This window comes from Equus asinus, chromosome 8, assembly GCF_041296235.1.
Source record: "Equus asinus isolate D_3611 breed Donkey chromosome 8, EquAss-T2T_v2, whole genome shotgun sequence".
NCBI lineage: Eukaryota > Metazoa > Chordata > Mammalia > Perissodactyla > Equidae > Equus > Equus asinus.
The window spans coordinates 29,921,912-29,940,831 of NC_091797.1; the positions used below are offsets into that span (position 1 = coordinate 29,921,912).

Genomic DNA, 18,920 nt, shown 5'->3' on the forward strand with positions numbered 1-18,920 from the left:
CTGGGAGAGCTGCTCTTGTAATCCTAAGAGGGCTTCACGGCTCCCTCCCGCTCTTCCTCCTCTGCCTGCCTCTGAGGCCAGCCCTCTCCTGGGAGTTTTCACAGCCCCCCTGGGAAGGAGGAGAGCTGGGGCTCCAGCTCCTCCCTGGCTGAGGGATTTTTCCCCAGGCTGCCTCCAGTCTGCCAGCCAGGCCACCTGTTACACTTTGCAAACCAGTGCTGGAGGGAGACCAGCGGGCGGTGAGCCATGGGGCCGGGGTCCTCCTAGCCTGGTGGGCTTCTGGGGTGGAGTGGGCCTCAGTGGAAAGGGCCCCCTGACAGGCTGTGTGACCAGGGGCAAGTGGAATCGCCTCACTGGGCCTCAGTTTCCCTGTGTCATCTGCTCAAACCAGGAGCAGTGGGGCGTGCAAATGAACGTGCCACATGGGGGCACACGCCACGTGCGCACGAATGTGTGAGAAGCGGCCCTGCAGGTGGGGGCTCTGGTGACGCACGGGGGGGTGGGGGGAGTGCAGCCCCTTTGCGGTGCTGTGCTTGGCTGTACTTCTCAGGGTATGTGGGAGGAGGGTGTGTTCTCTGACCCCCGACCTTTGGGGTCAGGAGGGGTCCCTGCCACGTCCTCTGGGTCAATGAGCTGACACTCGCCCTGGGGGTGGAGGGGGAATGTAAGAGGGAGCAGGGGGCTTCCAGGAGAGGGCGCCGGTGGGGCGTGGTGGGACCGCGAGCAGATGGCGGGGCGGGTGTGGAGGGGTGGCGGGGCGCTTCGAGAGCCCCAGCCTTCCGGCTGTGGAGGTGCGGGGTCGGGGGTGGGTTCCCGGGCGCTCTCTCTTTAAAAGGCCAGCGGAAGCGCCGCGCGCTCTGCCCGCACTAGCGGCGCAAACTTGCCGGGCTGGGCTCGCGCCTTCTGGAGTGCGGCAGTGGCAGTGGGCGCCAGGGCCGAGCGGCTGCGGTCCCCGCGCCCCCTCGCGCTCCCGGGCGCCCCCGCCCCCTCCCGCAGCCTCCCCTCTCCGCGTCTCCCTTGCTCTCCCTGGCTCTCGCTCGCTCTCCAGCGCGCTCTCTCGCTCGCTCTCATTTTTTCCTGCTGCTGCTGCTGCTGTCGCTGCCGCGGCGCCGCCGGGCGCCCGCGTCTCGGCCGGCTGCGCGCGCTGCTCGGCTCCCGCTCCGCTCCCTTCCTAGCGCGGAGCCCTCGGCCGGACCCCGCTCCCCGGAGCCGCCTCGCCTGCCCGACCGGCTCGGACGCTGGGCTCCGCGGCGGCCGGGGCAGGGCTCGCCGCGCTCCCTGCCTCGCTCGCTCTCGCCGGAGCAGCAGCCGCACGCCGCGCGCTTCGCGGCGGCTCTGGCGGGGCGGCCGCCTGCTCATCTCCGCTGCGTCCCGGACTCCGGGCGGCTCCGCGCCCGGCTCGGTCCGCAGCCTCAGCGCCGCCCGCCGCGGCCCGGGCTCCGGGCGCCGGGAGAACCGAGGCTCCGGCCGCCGCCTCCCTGCGTCCCCGGGGCGGGCGGGCGCGCAGCCGACCCCTCGCCGCGGCTCAGACCTCGCCGGCGCGCGGTGAGTTGTGGCCCGCGGGGAAAGGGCAGAGGGGACCGTGCCCTCCGGCCTCTGGGGCGCGGGCTGCGGCGGGGACACCGGGGTCGGGGAGGTGGCCTCTGACGAGCTCTCGCGCTCCGGGCTGCCCGGAGGAGGGCCCGCGCCCCGGAGCCCTCGGGGCTGGAGGGCGCGGGCCCGGGCTGGAGGGTCTTCCCTCGGGGCTGGGGCTGGCTTTCCGAATGCCCCCAAGGGAGGGAATGGGGCAGCGGGCCTGGGGGAAAGTGTCCCTGTGTGTGGGGGTTATGTCAGGTTCTCCCGGGTGGGGGGCCGTGCCAGCTCTCAGGTGGGGGCGGCGGCACTAGCGCGCCCCCTCTGCGGAGAGGCAGGGCCGGCGGGGGCGCGGGGCATCGTTGGCACCCCTTCCCCGCCGTCTCCCGGCGGGAGGGCAGCGCCAGCCTCGCGCGCCTCGGCTCCTTTCCCCGGCACTGCGTCCCGCTCCCGTGGCCGCCCCAGCGCCGCCTTCGCCACCGGCCGGAGCCCGGCGCCCGCTTGCTCGCGGCCGCGGCGGGTTGGGACGGCACTTCAGGGTCTGGGGTCTCCCCGCGGCCCCGGGACTTCAGGGTCAGGTGCCGCTCGAGCACTCGTGACCGACCGTCTCCGGGACGCTGATGATCCGGTGTCCCTAATGCGGCCAGCCGGGCTGTGTGTGTGTGTGTGTGTGTTGGGGGGTCCCCTCCGGGGTCGGGCTTCCCCGGTGCCGGCGAGCTGGAAGCGCCCCCTCCCCGCGCGGGGGCGGGGCTGGGAGGTGGAGGCCCGACTGAGAGAGGCGCCCCCGCACCGGGGCGGTCTGAGGCTGTTTGTGCTGAAACGGGGCTGCCGTGGCGGCGGCGGGGAGTCCTGAGGCCCGAACGTACGAGCGCCCCCTGCCCCGAGGCCACGAGTGACACCCCCGCCTTGAGACTTTCGGCCCTTTTTGGAGGCGGCTTCTTGCATCTTCCCCCCCCCTCACCGTCCCTGCCCCTGGTGCGGGAGAAAGCCGCTGTGTGGGACTGAGCGGGGCTTGCCTAGTGGGGTGCCCGAAGCCACGTGTCTGTTGGAGCTGGTGGTTAGTCTGTCTGCTTCTCTGTCAGTCTGGCAGAAAGCCTTCTGTGATGGGGGAGGGAGTAGTGTGTGTTTGTGTGTCTGTGTGTTCGCATCACAGTCACTCCCCTCCTCCATCCTAGGATGACAGTGGGGGCTCAGGGCAGGCAGGGCTTCAGGCACCCTGAGAGTCTCCATACTGAGTACCCTATTCCCACAGCCTCACATCCCTGGGGCCAGCATGGTGGAACTGAAGAATGTTCTACTTCCCATCTCCCCAGTCCCCCAGGATGCTCCTGGGCCTGCCCCACTTTCCTGCAGACCCACATGGGATGCTGGCCTCAGGCTCTGGGTGTGCATATTCAGCTCCTCAGAGGCCTTGGGGCCTAGGTGGTAGGAGAACGTCCCTGAAGAGCTGAGGACCTGCAGGAGCCTTTCCTGAGGACCTTTCCTGAGGTGGCGGAGAGAATTCCTGCAGAGGAGTCTGGAGGCTCCTGGGTGTGGTCACGCACTGGGCAAGGGGCTTGTCACTTGTCCTGGGCAGGCCCTAGGGGCTAGTGGCCAGGGCCTCTGAAGAGGGCCTGTCTACAGTGGAGAGTGGGGGTCAGAGCCCTTGTCCCTCTCCCTGGCCCCCCAGAGGACCACTTCCTGGAGGGCCTCTCCAGCCCTTAGTCAGAGATCTGTCCTTGGGATGGCGGTGGCCTTTGGGGACGGTGCCCGTGAGCCTCTGCTCAGCCCTGGCTGGGCATGCCTGCCCACTTATGAATCAGGTGCCCACTGTCTTCGCGTCCCCCCAACTTCTGTCCTTTCAGTCTTAAACTTTCCCCTACCTGTCAACACTGTCACGCCTCTCAGGGACAAAAATGCCAAAAAATGATCCCTCCCTGAGGTCTTCGTCACTTCAATGGCTACCCCTCTCAGGGATGTTTGCATTTAATAGCGACCCAGAGAGGAAGACGGCAATGCTGATCCCAAAGAAGTGCTCTAGTGATGGTGGATTTTCAGGGGAGGTGTACAGGATGGTGGGGGGCATGCAGCATGTCACACAGAGCAGGTCCCGCACAGGCAGTGGGGAGCATTTCGGGAGTTGAGCCGCTTTCTCGGCCTTAGTAGCCTAGCGTAGGCCGTAGGCCGCTCCTCCCTCCCTCCCTCCCTCATGCCTCCTCCCCCAACCTGCGTCTGGGCGGCTTCATTCTGTTGGAGGCGTGACGTCTCCAGGAGGGAGCGCCTTGCACAGCGGCAGGCAGGCAGCCGAGGTAGGTGAGAGGGCCGGTGGTGAGGTGTGAGTGAGCAGTGTATTACCCAGAAGGGTCAGGGGACCGGCCAGGCCAGAAGGGCTCTACCGCCCCCACCCTCTTCCTGGGGGCTCCCCAGCCCAACCTCCAGGATGCTTGGCCACACCGGGACCCGCCCCACTGCAGGGGGACAGCTGGCAGGAAGAGATGGGACCAGGATGCACAGGCTTCTGAGCTTTATAATTACAGCCAGTAGGCGCATCCTCTCCGCTAGACAAGTGTGGAGCCGGCAGCCCCTAATTACCACCCAGCCCAAGACATCTGCCCACCCCCACTGTCCTCCTCTGCTGGGCCTAGAACCCAACTTTGCAGTGGGCAGGCCCCGCTGGCAGCCTGGGCAGCTGGGCCTGCTGGCTGCTGGCTGGAAGGTTATCTCGCTTCTGCAGAGTGGGAGCTGCCTGTGCTGCCCGGAGAAGGCGTGGGGGGCACTGGCATCTGGGCTCCGGCGCTGCTCGCTGGGGCTGGCAGAAGAGTTGCCGGCTGTCCAGGCCAACTGGAGGGAGGGCGCCAAGGGGCTTCCCCTGGGGGGCAGTGGGCCTGGAGCAGAGGACACCTGCTTTCTGCCTGGTGTCAGCTCCCGGAGAGAGCAGGGAGGGTTCGTTTTCCTGTCAACTCTGCCCCAGTTAGCAGGGGACTATCAAGAATTAATTTAGAGATTTCACTGCCTTTGGCCTTGCAGAGTGCAGGCTGCCCGTCCCCTTGCTCCTGGCAGCTCCGTTTCTTTCCTGGCCCTGTACCATCTCCGGCCTCCCTCTGTCTGCTCGCTCTGCCTCTCTCCCACTGACCGTCTCCCTGCTTGCTGCCTCCTAGCCGCTCCGCATTCCCAAGGAGCTTCCTTCTCCCACCGGTCCTGGAGTTGGCTCTGGGGGCTTCTGCCTCGGTTGCCCGCTACTCCCCTCCACCTCTCTTTCCCTGTCTGACCCTGCTTCTGAAAGGGAGGTGTAGTGATGGAACTTGCTTAGAAAAGATGACGCCCAGCCCGTGGGGCTGCCAGCCCTGCCTCCTAGCCTGCCTCCTAGCCCGCGGGCCTGAGGCAGCCTCTGCCAGCCTGTCCTGGTATCCCTTGGCTCCTTGGAAAAACGAGCACCACAGGGACAGTGAGAATCACCCCTTAAATTAAAGCGGATGACTCCTGTCGAAATGTTTTATTATTAACCTCACCGTTTAGCAATCTCGTGGCAGCAGCGAGGCAGAAATATATGTGTACACACGTATATTAAATAAATTGGGGAATGCTGTGCATAATGACATTATCTGGACCCCCTTTCAATTAAGGTGGATATTATCTGTGGTAATTGGGAAATGCCAGGCTGTAGTGACAGCCCGTGCCATTTTGGGGCCGAGCCACAGGGCCGAGCCAGCTGTGGTGTCTAGTTAAAGCGCCCTGTTCCCCTGGAGAAAGCGCTGGCCGCCCCTGGGCTGTGACAATGGTGAGTCCCAGGAGAGCTCGGCCTGCCGCTTGTCCCAGGCGGGGCCGCCCGCATCAGGACCAGGAGGTTCGGGTCCTGCCCTGTCCCCCACACTTGATCTACCCAGTCACCCTCCGGTCCTCAGGGCACAGAAACCAGCCCCTGGACCTGTTTTCTGGTTGGGGGCATGTCTTCTAGTAAAAACACTGTCATTGCTACAGGGTTATTTTTAGATTTGGATACAGAAATAAAGATCGGGGACTTGACCCGGATTCTTAAGTTTCTGGCGGGTGATTGCTTCTCAGATGTCGCTGCCCCTTCTGCGTGCCTGGCCTCAGCATGACCTAGGGATGGAAGTCCCACCCACGGCTGTCATTCTGTTCACAGCTGTGCGAGACAGTGGAGTTTGGATGTTGGTTCGCTAAGCCGGGGGCCCCCGTGTTCCTGGGGAGTGCCAAGTGGGGGAGCTCTGATTTAAGGACAATAGTAAGAGCTGCAGACAAAGACACTTGCCCACTTGGGTCTTGTGCCTGAAAACTGGGGGTGGGGTGGCACGTGGGGGTGCAGTGAGTTGGGGTGGACAGGAGGGGCCTGAGGGTCTGCACAGAAGTGGGGCTGCGGGTTGGTGGGGATCTGGGCTAGCCTGAGCTTGGTGGCTGGCCCCCCGGCTCTGGGAGACGGGGAAGGTCAGGGCTGGGTGCTTCATGGGCTGAACTGTGGACCGAGGGCCGATGAGATGTGCTTGCTTCACCCTCCAGCTGTTGTGAGCCACTGTGGCCTTAGCAGGTGACTGCCCTCTGAGCCTCAGGTTTCTCCTGTCATGGGGCTTGTCATATCGCTATGCTCTCATCCCTCCTGTGGGCCCTCATTGCTCCATCCACCACGCTGTGGCCCACAGGTCCTGCTTGATCTCGTGCTCAGTGCCCTCTTTGACCTCCTCCTCTGCCTCTCCCCCTTCTCACTGCCCTCCAGTCATGTTGGCCTCCTTGCTGTTCTTTGAACAATGAATGTCAAGCTCATGCCCACCTCAGGGCTTTTGCACTTGCTGTTCTCTCTACGTGGGACGCTTTCCTCCCAGATTCATGGCTAATGCCTTCACTGTTTTTAATCTCTACTCCAAAACCACCTCCTCAGAGAAGCCTTCCCTGTGTTTTTCTGAAAAAGCCCTTCTGGGTCCTTCCCTGTCTCCTCACCTGCCTTCTTTTCTTGATAGCCCCTCAATTCGCTGAAGTGCCGCATATCTGTGTGTAGCTGTATCTAATGGTCTCTCCTGTGCCATCGCCACCGGGGCGTTGGCTCCGCAGGGATGTCTTTCCTTCCCTGCGGTTTCCCCAGTACACAGAGCAGAGCCTGGCAGACAGTGGCTGCTCAGCACTTGTTCTGATGACTTGTTGAATAACTGAATGGTCGTGGCAGAAGGGATCGTGTTCTGTGCTGACCGTGCAAGTGGTTCGTAAGAATTCAGTGCAAGGTCTGAGTCCCTGTCTGTGGACCCGGATTGCTGCTGCAGACCCCCTGCCCTGGACTCTGCCTCGGAGGGGGTGGCTGCCATGCTGGCTCTGGGTGGGGACCCGGCTCTGTCTGGTCATTTATTGAGACTCTCCTGTGTTCTGAGCCTTGGGCTAGGCAAAGGGGATACAGAGATGAGGTCGGTGCTGTCCACACAGGCCCTTAATGTGCTCCCAGGCTTCTCAGTGACAAATAACGGAAAGAGGCTTTACCGCATTAATTGTAGAGGAAGGAGATAATGGGAACTGGAATAATCAGGGCAACCTTCCTGGAGGAGGAAGGATTTCCGTTGCTACTTGAAGGGTGAGCATCCCAGGGAGGAGGCTGGAGGGAATCATAGGGTGATGGATTTAAAGTTTTCCTTTCCTTAGTTTCCATTGGTATTAAGCTAAGGACTTACTTCCTCCGTCCCTCCCCCCCTCCCTCCTTCCCTTCCACAGGTGTTTCTCCACTGCTCACCACATGCCCAGCACAGAACCTATCTTCTCTGCATCCCACTCTTGTCGTTTTGCTGGAACAGAGGGGGATGGCTTGTGAAGTGAGGTCTGGGGTTTCTGAACTTGGGCAAATTCCTGATCCAGGATCCAGGCTGGCGAGCAGGGGTGGCTCAGGAAAGTGAAAGGAAGGGGGTCCCCGGCCCAGACCTCCACTGCACCTTCCTCCTTGCTCTTAGAACGTGGCCAGGGCTGGGCCAGTGCCTGGGAGCAAGGCTGTTTGTCCTCTTAATACAGAAATAGACTACCCGGGGGAGGGGCGGAAAGCACCCAGGAATCATTCATTCACATTGCCTCCTTCGTTCACTTCCACACATGCTGAGTGGGGATGCTGGGCGCCGTGCTGGTGGGATGCAGAGATACCGCGAGTATGACAGGATGCCTTCAAGTTATTGTGGTCCAGCTGGGGAGGGGGCTGTGCTGGTACGGTTTGAGGGCGCTAATTGGTCATCCCATGTCCCCATGGACCCGGAATCGTCCAGGTGGAAATCAAAGTATGGGCTTTGTCACTGGGGCAGCTGGGTGGGCACTGCTTCTGAGTACCTGCTCCCTGGGTCTAGGCCTGTCCATTTGAGAGGAGACTGTCCAGCAAACCACACCTCTGCCCAGCCTGTGCGGGGTCCCAAGGGGGATGGGGGAGAGGGGGCCACAGGTGGCTTTCAGGGTAGCGTCTCGGGGCCACACAGCCTCCCATGGGTGGGGGGAGTCATAGGAAGGTGGTGAGGAGCCTCAGGTTCTCCCTCACTTCCCCCTTTGGCCAGCCACTCCTTCTGTGGAAACGTGAGATATGGGCGATGAGGCCTCTAAACAGCTCGGGAGATTCAAAACAGACTCCACGCCTCCATTCACAAGTCCCAGCTCTTCTGAGCACTGGGCCGGGCCGGGCCAGTGGAGGCAAAGGTGAACAGAGATGAAATAATGCTGGAGGGAGCACGGGGAAAGCTGAGGGAAGGGGCTGCCAGCAGGACAGTGGGATTCAGAGGCCCAAGGAAGGTGGGGGACAGGGGATGGGGACAGGCCAGGCCTCTTCGCTGAACCCCGAGGGGCTGGCCTGTGGCGGAGCCAGGAGCTGTGAGTTCCCTCAGAGGGCTGAACGCAGGAGCCAGCCAGGAGCCAGCCGTCTGGTTCTGCCCCCGAGGCAGGTCTTTCCCTCTGACTCTGCCCTTTGTTTTGCTTTGTTTTGGTGTCTGGGAGAATTCTATTTCCTTAGTTTTGGGAGAACAGAAAGAAGCTCAGTGAAGACTGAATTGGAGTTTGGTAAATCCCGGTAGCTCTCTGGGTCTGGTGGTGGTTCTGTGGTTTGTGGTTCCTTCTGGCTCGGGCCCTGGTTGCCGAGGGCAGGATTTCCATTAGACATGGGAGGAGCAGGGAACTCCTGCTTGTTAGGCCTTGGAAGGGGTCACTGAGGCGGGTCTGGGGAGTTCCTCTATGCAGGCCCTCCTATTTCAGAGGGGCCCTGAGACGGTGGGGGTGGCTGGGCTGGGGGTGAAAGGGTAAACTGTGGTCATTCCTCCAGTTCCCCTCACATCCCCTTTCACTGGAGAGAATGTTCTAGAAAATGCTGCTGGCCGGTGGACTCTTGCTGTGTGGCGATGACTACGTGCTCTTGCTCTTCTTCTGCTCTTCATCCCTTCCTGTCTGGCCCTGTCCTTCCCTGGAGCCAAAGAATCTAGCAAGGCCCAGAGAGGGGATGAATATGCAGGGGCTGGAGGGGAGAGGTGGGGAGGGGTGGCAGAGGGAAGGAGAGGGGGAAGAGACCCACCTGGGGGCCACGCTGGCTTGGCCCTGCAGCCATCCTGGTGATTTCACCTGGGGAGGGGTCCCCCCTAACTATCCCAGGTTTGAGCTTTTGGCTGTTTTGGACTTGGGGGGAGGTGGTCTGAGGGCTCCAAGCCCCCCCACCCCAGCTGGCCCTGCCCTCCCCTGCAGCTGGAGGCAGCCTGGTGGGGGAAGGGAGATCAGCCTGGCTCCTCTCCCGCCCCACCCCCAGCCTCTGCTCTTGGTGGCTCCTTTCACTCACTCGGTATTTTTACTTTTCCCTTGTTCCTGTTACATGATCAAAGGAAGGAAGGGAGGCTAAAAGAGGCAGCATTTGCCCAGCTCATTGGAGAAGCTCAGAAAAGGCAGGCCTGAGAGGGCTGAGGGAGGGAGTGGGACGCGCTGTAGTTGGGCTGGGACCCAGTCCCCTGGAGAGAGGCCTTGTGGACAGCCTGACCAGCTTGGGGCAAGGCCTGGGTTCTAATCCTGCAAGTTATTTGCCTCCTTCCCCCATGTGGCCTCTGTCCTTCCCGTGTGTGCGTGCGCTCATGTGTGTGTGTGTCTGTATGGTGTGTGTGTGTCCATGTGCCTGTGTGTGCACACTGCTCAGCCCAGAGGGCGCAGACTTCAAGGAGAAGCCAGTGTTGAGCCATCACGAGGGATCTAGAAGCCTGAGCAGGGCCCGACTGTCAGAAGCTGCTGTGCATTGTTCTCCCAGCCTGAACCTCCAAGCCTCAGCACAGGGCCTGTCATGATGCCCCAAATCCCTCCATTTGAAATTCGGGAAAACCAAGCCTGAGCTCCCAGGTTGTTAGAACTGGGCAGGGCCGAGAGACCCTCCGGGCCAGTGCAGTGGAGTGGACGGGGCAGGGGCAGCCTGCACAGCTCTGTGTCCCTGGCTATGTGACTATCAGAGGTTCAGTACCTTGGCTCCCTCATCTGTGAGATAGGGATAAAAATACCCCTAGCTCATGGGGATGTGAGCATGACCTGAGAGGAAGTGAGCAAAGCACTAGGACAGTGCCTGGCACATGGCAATATGTTGTCGTTGGCTGCTATTTCTCCCCGGAGCACTGTTGGCATTTGGACAAGACCGTGTTTCATTGTGCAGCTTGTCCCACCCACGGCGTCTCTGACCCCTGCCTGGACGTAGGCTAGTAGGTGACTCCCTCCCATCACTGTGACAACTGAAAATGGCCCTGCAGAGACAGTATGGCTCCCAGACTGGATCTTATTCCAACCCACCTATTTTACAGATTCTGAAGCTGAGGATGCTCTAGGGGACATGCCCGCCTCCAGCAGGGCAGTGGCAGGACTGTGGGACTTGTCTAAGGCTCCTCCAGTTTCTCATTTTGGAATTGCCTAGTAGTCCTGGCGTCAGCAACTAGTACCCACATCCCCTTACACCCCACAGCCACCGGGGAAGGAGATGTGATAAACCCACTCCATGAACGTGTACGTGCTGATGACTATTGCATTCAGGGGTGCCCACTCCCTCCGCTGTGTTGGAACAGCTCTAAGCCCTCCCCACAGCCCTGATGACTCCTCCACCCCCCCCATCCCCTGTCACTGCATCCTGGCTTCAGGGGTGAGGGTCGCATTAGGAAGCTTTCCTGCGTGCTCCCCAGGGCTCTCTCAGTGTGACTGGCGCTGGCTTTGGGTCCTCACCCATCCTGACTTGCTGTGTTGGGAGAGTTACTTGATGCCTCTGGGCTGCTGGTTCACCTGCAGAATGGGGCTAAGGAGAATTAACAGCGGTATGCTTGACCTCTGAGAAGCTAATGGGGGAGGGAGCATTTTGATGAGGGGGTCAGATGTGAGGTGAGGCTCCGGAAGGGACTGCCGGAGAAGCCCAGGAGCTGAGGCTGGAGTCTGGGGTGCCATCCCCTCTCCTCCCCTGGCTTTCCCCGGAGCTGGAGCAGTCAGGACCTCTACGGGGGGAATTACAAGTGGGAGGGGGTGGCTCCAGGACCACTGCTTGGCCTTGATAGAGGGACCACGTCTCCAGGGAAACCTCCCAATCTGAACACAAGCCCCTCTGCCAAATGGCTAAGGAAACCGAGGCACAGAACGAGCAAGAGGCTTGCTGGTCTTCGCTGACAAGACCATGGGGCCGGGGGCCTTGGGGTGGGCTCTCCAGGCAAGCCCTGACTCAGCTTCCAGTCCTCCTCCCTGTGGCCTCCTAAGTTGAGAGGAGGGAGGTTGCCTGCTTGGAGCAGGGAGGCTGGGGCGAGGGAAGGGATCCCAGGGGAAATTAGCCCAAATTAGCAGTGAGAATGAGGAAGAGCTGTGTTCTCTCTTCTACCCTTGCAAATAAATATTTAATCACAACAACAATAATAATGACGATGATCATCATAATGTGCGGTGGCTCAGGCCGTAACCTGAGCCCCACTCTCAGAGCGGGGAAGAAGGGGAGAGAGAAGGGGCCATGGAGAAGCTGGGAGAGAAGACCCTCAGACAGAGGGAGGGGGAGGGAGGCCGAGCAGGTGAAAAGGAGGCTGGCTGCTCCTTCGGGAGCCGCTGGGTTTACCCTCTGGCTGGGGTAGCTGGGCAGCTGGGGTGGAAATGTGAAGCAGGAGGGTCCACCTCACGTTTCCTGATTTAGGGGGAGAATCCTGAACCCTGACAGCCCAGCTTCTCCCGGGCCTTCACAGTGAGCGGCTCCAGCCCGATTTCTTCTCCAGGGGCCCTGTGAGCTTTCCTGGGCTCTGAGTCCCCAAAGAGCCTGAGTGTCTCTGGTTCCAGAGCTGGCAGCTGGGAAGCTGGGTTCTAGTCGGTGTTCTGCTCACTACCCGTGTGACTTCCCTGTTTGGGGCCTCAGTTTCCTCTTCTCTAAATTGGGGCTGGGCCCAGTGCAACTGGTTCCTTCTACTCCTTCAAGTGAGTGAGGGTGAGGAAGGCGCTTCTTCCTCCCAGGCCAGTTCCAGGCTGTTCCCTGGGGAGTGTTCTCTCTGATGCCCGGGCTTTGCGTGGCAGTGGGCACAGGCCTTAAGGAATCGTCAAGCAGAACCTAATTTCTGCCTTAAGCGCTCTCATTTAAACCAAAGTTGAGCGGCTGCCGGGAGGAAACCAGGGTCAGATTTGTGCAGTCTTTGGCCATAGCTTCCAGCATCTCCTTCTCTCAGGCTCCTGGAGAGAGATCAGAAGAGCTAATGTCTTCTCGGGGCTTCTGTTTGACTCTCTCTCTCTCTCTCCCTTCTAAGGTTGGTAGGAGAAGAGCTTTGGAGCTGTTTTCTCCTTGATGCCAAGAGACGCCAAGCTAGGAACACTCTGCTCTTTTCACAGTCATCCACCAAGAACAGGCCTTCAGGACGTGGCGACTGAGACCAGAGCTTCGCTGTGCCCCGGCCACGCCCTGCCACCTGTGGGCATGGATTGTGCCGGCAACTGAGCATTGCCTGAGCTGCGAGGAGCACCGGCATGGTTCATCCCGTCAGCTGCCCTCAGCCACCCCACTGCTGAAGCTGCCCTGGAGAGACTTGTGGGGGTGGCTCTGCCCATGCTCGCCCAGGCTGTGGGGCCGGGGGCCTGCCAAGGCTAGGAGTGGGGCCTGCCATTCATGGGTCTCTAGGGCTTTCCGAGATGCCTGGGAAGAGAGGCTGGGGCTGGTGGTGGGCCCGGCTGCCCCTTTGCCTGCTCCTCAGCCTTTATGGCTCCTGGGTGCCTTCCTCCCTGGGGAAGCCCAAGGGCCACCCCCACATGAATTCCATCCGCATAGATGGGGACATCACATTGGGAGGCCTGTTCCCAGTGCACGGCCGGGGCTCAGAGGGCAAGGCCTGTGGAGAGCTTAAGAAAGAAAAGGGCATCCACCGGCTGGAGGCCATGCTCTTCGCTCTGGATCGCATCAACAATGACCCGGACCTGCTGCCCAACATCACGCTGGGCGCCCGCATTCTGGACACCTGCTCCAGGGACACCCATGCCCTCGAGCAGTCGCTGACCTTTGTGCAGGCGCTCATCGAGAAGGATGGCACAGAGGTCCGCTGTGGCAGTGGTGGCCCACCCATCATCACCAAACCTGAACGTGTGGTGGGTGTCATCGGTGCGTCAGGGAGCTCGGTCTCCATCATGGTGGCCAACATCCTTCGCCTCTTCAAGGTTAGTGCCTGACGGTTGGCCCCAGAGATGGTCTTCCACCAGCAGCCCCAGCCCTCCACGCCCAGGGTGCCCCCCTGGCCAGCTCCTTTCTCCTCTTCTCTTCCTGACTCCGCGGGGTTTCTCCCTGGGAGCAGTTATCTGAGACTTTGGGGCAGTCCTGTGGACGAGCTTAGACCCAGCAGAGCGAAGGCGTTGGGGAGGACGGGGCTGCCTGGTGCTGGCCGTGGTGCTGAAATGGCATCTGCTGCGGGCGGCTCCTTGTCACCTTCGCTCCTCTGCAGGGAATTCTGAACCAAGAGGGGAGAAGGAAGTACTGGCGAGCAACGGAAGGGGGGAGGAGATAGGCAGACAGATATATGAAAAGACAGACAGATGGATAGATAGAAATATAGGTAGATAGTAAGGAAGACAGATCAAAAGATGGACAGATAGATAGAATGGAAACATATGAATGTTGGAGATTGCCAGGGAGAAAAAGCAAGACTTTTGTTTTGTCGTTGTTTTCAAATAATTTCAATTCCCAAGAAAGCTATGTTTTTCTTCTGGGTAGTTGAGAAAGCCCCGCCTGGCCCTCCTGCTGTACCCCAAGATTATGTCTAGAAATGGTGTCCTGATTTTTGGATGGGGTGTTGGGCTACCGGGCCTGCAGAGAATGCAGTTGAGGTCGGGGGGGGAGGGGGGGGAGGCCTGGAGGGAGCAGGTGGCCCCTGTTTCTGGGGCCCTCGGCCCCGAACCCAGCTTCCCCAGCTCATTTCCTCCCTTCTGCCCTTCTTCCCTGCGCACCTTTCTCCCTTTCCCCCTTTCCTTCTGGAATTCCTCCCTGCCGCCTCCCTTCCTCTCTTCCTGGGGCAAGAGCTGCTGATTTGCAATTCAATTGGAGCCAAGTGCTTCGCTAAGCTGCTAAAACAACTGAAAGCTACCGGGTAGAGAGAAAAACATTACAAGCATTTTACCAATAATTATGTGCCCGCTCCTCTCTGGGAGGCTCCCTGTTTGCTGTGTGTGTGGGTGGGTGTGTGCAGGCACGTGCATGTGCGTGTTTGTGTGTGTGTGAGAAAGGGGAGGAAGAGAGAGAGAATAGGGTGAGGGAGGAGGGGATGCACAGAGGAAGCCGCTGGGTCCCTCCTTCACCCTGTGTCGGATGCTGGCCCCTTGGCTCCTCAGGCTCCGGAGTTAGAGAGTGCACTGAGAGGCTGTCTGGCCCCACGCAGGGTGGGAAGTGCTGAGGTCAGAGCTCTCTCACCTGGACCCTTTCTGGAACCCATTTGCCCAATCCCATGATGCATTGGTACTTGGGGGCGGTCTGGGGGCCGGGGTAGAAGTGAGGATGAAGTGCAGAAGGTCCCTGTGTTGAGGATTGGGGTGGCGTGGGTGGGAAAGAAAGGAGGCTGGAGTTGTCCTGTCCCATGTGGGCTGGGGATGGACCTTTGCCAGTGCGGGTCTGGGCCACCTGTGCCCTGTGGTCCTGGCCTTTGGGCCTTTCTCCTGGAGTGTCTGTTTTACCTGATGATCTGGATGAAAACATTATTTTAATTTTTAAAACAAATAAGTGCATTCTAAAAAATGCAAAATTAGGATGAGGCAGGAGACTGGAAGGAAACTTGGCCCCTGCAGTGGACACTTGGAATGGTCCCTGGGGAGCTGTGAGCTCGTGGTCATTCCCTGGTGCGGTGGTTTGGGCATGGGCAGCCTGGTCCAGCTCCTACACCTGCCTGATTTTGCAGAGGAGTGGAGACCCACGAGAGGGTGCAGGAGCAGCTCTCGGCTGTCCCAGGCCAGGGCCTAGTGGTAGCTGGGCATCTCTGAGTCCTCACTTCAGCCTGCCTGACCCAGGCCTGGGAGGTGAGGCGACCTGGGCCATCCAGCAGAGGGGACAAACCCTAGATTCCTTGTCTGCTTGGGGATGGGGCACAGAACCCCAGCCACTGAGAAGGCCAGACAACATGGGGCTCCTGCAGTCTCTGAGCTTTTTAATACCTTTGTGACTCTGTGTTAAAACAGCCTGACTGGATCCTTGGGACTGTGACATCAGTGAGGGTCCCTCCCTGCCACCTCCCAGAGGGGAGCCACTGCGCTCTTTATAGGGAGGTGGGAAAGATGGAAGGAGTTGAGCGGAGTCACTTGACACGAAGGTAAAGGTTAAGGAAGGTCACTGTCAGCATTAGGCCTTAAAGCGTGTTCTTGGAAATATGGATATTTCAGGATGAGGTGCCCAGTGCCCAACATGGGAGTGAGTTGTGACTTCCATGCTAACCCCGCCCAGGATGGGGCCAGGGGGCCTGGGGCCAAAGTGCCTCGCCAGCCTTGGGGCTCACAGGCGTTCCTTTTTGTTCCTTTTCCTCTGCCCATCTGGTCACATATGAATGTGGCCGTGGTCTCAGTTTTGTCTGTGCCGCCTCAGATGGCAGAGATGAGTGTGGGGGGCAGGGCTGCACAGAGAGCGAGACCGGACTGGGAGGTAGAGGCCTGGGGAGGAGAGAAGGAATGAGGGACAGGGGGCCTGTTGAGAAGGAAAGGGGGTGGGAGGGGGGAGATGGAGAGAGCCAGAGACAGATGGCTGTGGTCCACATTCCCTGGGTCCCTTTTAACAGCGTTAATCTTCCAGGCTGGCGACAAGAGGGCTCCTCAATAATTAAACTGGTAGAAATGAGAGGCTGGGCAAGAAACTTAAAAGCCATTTGCAGAGGCAAAAAGGTTGAACTTTGGGAAGGGAGGTCAGGAGCGGGAGCCTCAGGCAGGAGAGGAGAGGAGGCTGGGGAGCTGCATGTCAGGTATATTTCAAAGGGCACCGTGACCCCAGCCCGGCTCCGCTCCCCCCCCAAGTCTGTTAGCGGGGCTGCTGGGAGCACCCACCAGAGGCGTGATGACAGCTCTCCTTCCTCCAGGAGCTGGCTTTCCTGTGGGCAGCAGCTCTGGGCTTCGGGGGCACGAGGGGTGATTTCCTGCCTGGACAAAGCTAATGGGGTCCAGTCACAGCTGGGGTTGGGGGGAGCGAAACACGCAACTGTCAGAGCTGGAAGGGCCAACTCCCTGTCCCGCAGATGTGGAAACTGAGCCCTGATGATGTGGTGGGGCAAGGCTGGAGGTCAGGTCCCCGGCTCCCAGCCTTGACTCTTTCCAGGCGGCCTGCCCAAAGAAGCTGGGTTGGAAGTGGGACCAGGACCCAGGCCTTCCTTGGGATCAGAAGCCCCGACTTTGGGAAGTCGTGAGTCTGACAGTTTCCATGCCTTCCTTCCCTGTCCCCACCCTCTTCCTTCACCTGCATTTTGGCTCCATTCTCTTAGGACAGGGAATACTGATGAATGTAAGAATACCTTTTGGAGGAGATCCTAAACCCAGAGGATGTGGCCTGTACAAAGCTGTGGTGTGGGGACAGCCCAGGTTTTGGAGCCAATTAGGCCTGGGTTTGAGTCTCTGCTCCTCCAGAGTTACCTCACCATATCCACCACATCTACTCACTATATCAGTCATTTACACCATAGTGTGAATGAGCCAATAAGATCTTTTCCTGAGAGCAACCATTGTTGGGGGGAGAAGGAACATTCTAAGTGCCCTGGAAGGAAGCAGTTTTCAAAGCCTGGACCTCAGAAGGATCTGGAAAGAGCTCAGAAGGATCCATAAATCCTTTCGTTGAGTCCCTCATTCATTTTGCAGTGGAGAAGAAACTTGAGGCTCAGTGAAGGGGAGGTTGCACGGCACGACGGTTAAGAATTTGGATGCTGGAGCCAGACAGATTTTGCCACCTTGGCAAATCCTTTAGCCTGTTTGTGCCTCAGTTTCCTCACTTGTAAAATGGGGTTGATAACGGTCTAACAGGCCAGGTGTTGGAGTTAAGAGTTAATGTCCAGAAAAGGCCCGGCACAGAGCCTGGCACACAGTCAGCCCATAGGAAATGTCACCGCACAGCTTGTAGCTGGGCCTTAAGTCAGCATGAGGGACTCCATCGATGCGGAAGAGGCTGGAGCGGGTGGGCAGTGACAGATGGTGACCTTTGAGGCTGATCCTCGGAGAGGCCCCACCATCTGCTGGGCCTCCGTGTCCTCCTGCAGAGTTGAGACCGAGCAGCCAACCTAACCGTCAGATAATGAGAGTTTTCTCGCTGTCGCAACAGCGGGGCCTGGGAAGGAGGCGTGGGGTGGAGTGGGCGGGGCAGTGGGGGGCAGGCAGGAGATAGAGTAGAGGGGGCGCCAGCCAGCGGGCGGGTGGGCCGGTGCCCCAGCTTCGAGGAGAGGCTGGGCCCAGGACGCTGGTGAGCGACGCCCGCCGTCTGTGCCCAGCCCCAGCCTTGACCCGCGCGGGGTGGTAAGTGCTGTGAAGGCCGGTGGCGGCTTCTGGAGAAAGCTGCCTGCCCCATGCTTGGTGTGTCTGCCACCCCGCACCTCGCCCAGGGCCTGTGGCTTAGCTCACACCAGATGTCCTGTCCAGGATGTGGCTTTGGTGTCTTCAAAGTGTCTCCACTGCACAACCAGGAGGAACTTTTGAGAGAGTCCACCTGCTCTCCCGCAGCCTACCCATCTTCCTTGAAGACAGCTCCGTCTTAACAGTGCCCAGGCCGAAACACATGGCGGCATTTTCGACCACCCTCTTTCTGCTGCTGCCAGCTGACTCTGCGGGCTCTCCTTTCAGGACGCGTCCTGGAATGACAGCTCCTCACTGCTCCCACCCCTGCGTTCTCTCATCCTGCCCATCTCTCCTCTCTCTGCTTCCTAGTGGGCCTCCCCACAGCCAAACCTTTGCTCAGTGGCCAGAGTGATCTTTCTAAAAGCAAATTAAATCTGCTTGCCTGGCTGCTTAAACTTTTTGTTGGCTTCCTGTTGCTCTTAGATTAAAATGCAAACTCCTAAACTCCTGCCTGTGCTACTTGGCACCCCGACCACATCCTTTCATCTCTCTTGGGTGTACTCCACACCAGTCAGACTGTTTTCTTTATGTTCCTTGAAGACATCGTTATTATCCCACCACAGGGCCTTTGCACCTACTGTCCCTTCTGTCTAGAATGTTTTACCCCCAAGTCTTTGAGGCTGGATCCTTCTTATTCAACCTTAAGCTTAAGTGGACTGTCTTTGGAGAAGCTCCCCCTATTATTCTCTTTCGATTCCTTATCCTTCCCTCCATGGTGCTCACCACAATTTTCAGTCTTGTGCATGTTTGTTTGTTTGTTTGTTTGTTTTCCTTACCAGGAAAGGAGGGGCTTCCCCTCCAGCCCACTGCCTCTTTTTGGATGGCCCATGAGCTAAGGATGTTCTTTGTGTTTTAAATGGTTGGAAAAAAAATCAAAAGAATAATAGATCATGACACAGGAAAATTATATGAAATTCAGATTTCAGTGTCCAGAAAGTTGGATGGGAACACAGCCACACCCGTTCAGTTACGTGCTGTCTGGGGCTGCTGTTGAGCTTCGGCCTTGGAACTGAGAAGCTGAGACAGGGCTGTCAGCGAGCCTGGCTGCACTCTCAGGGCGCCTGTGGGACCCCGGCTGACGCCAGGCCACCGCAGGCCCTCAGGAGCCCTTGCCGAGTGGATTTCTGGAGAGTGAGGCCTCTGCAGCCCCCACGCCCCCCAAACCTTCGTCAACAGCGGGGCGGCCATGGTCGGCAGAGCCCTGCGTGGGCTCCTGGCTCTGGCGGTGAGTGGATCTGGGCCCACCTCGCTGTGGGTCAGGCCAGCGCCCACCTGTGCCACCACTTTGGTGACCCCTGGGCCACCCGGATGTGTTTCTTCCCCCACAACGCCTCCACCTCCCTGGC

General features: G+C 59.5%; 1 protein-coding gene across 8 annotated transcripts in view; it reads left to right on the forward strand.

Moving 5' to 3' along the window:
- Positions 1 to 844: 844 nt before the first annotated feature.
- GRM4 (glutamate metabotropic receptor 4) overlaps positions 845 to 18,920 on the forward strand; it is a 115,068-nt gene continuing 96,992 nt past the window's right edge. For 3 of the 8 annotated variants that reach the window (XM_070515080.1, XM_070515082.1, XM_070515084.1), the window contains exons 1-2: positions 847 to 1,545; positions 12,276 to 13,173. In XM_070515080.1, the coding sequence (XP_070371181.1) occupies positions 12,655 to 13,173 (519 nt within the window). In that variant the 5' untranslated portion in view covers positions 847 to 1,545; positions 12,276 to 12,654. Of the gene's footprint in view, positions 1,546 to 12,275; positions 13,174 to 18,920 lie in introns of all 8 variants that reach the window. The other 5 variants (XM_070515083.1, XM_070515081.1, XM_070515078.1 and 2 more) reach the window with 3 other exon arrangements.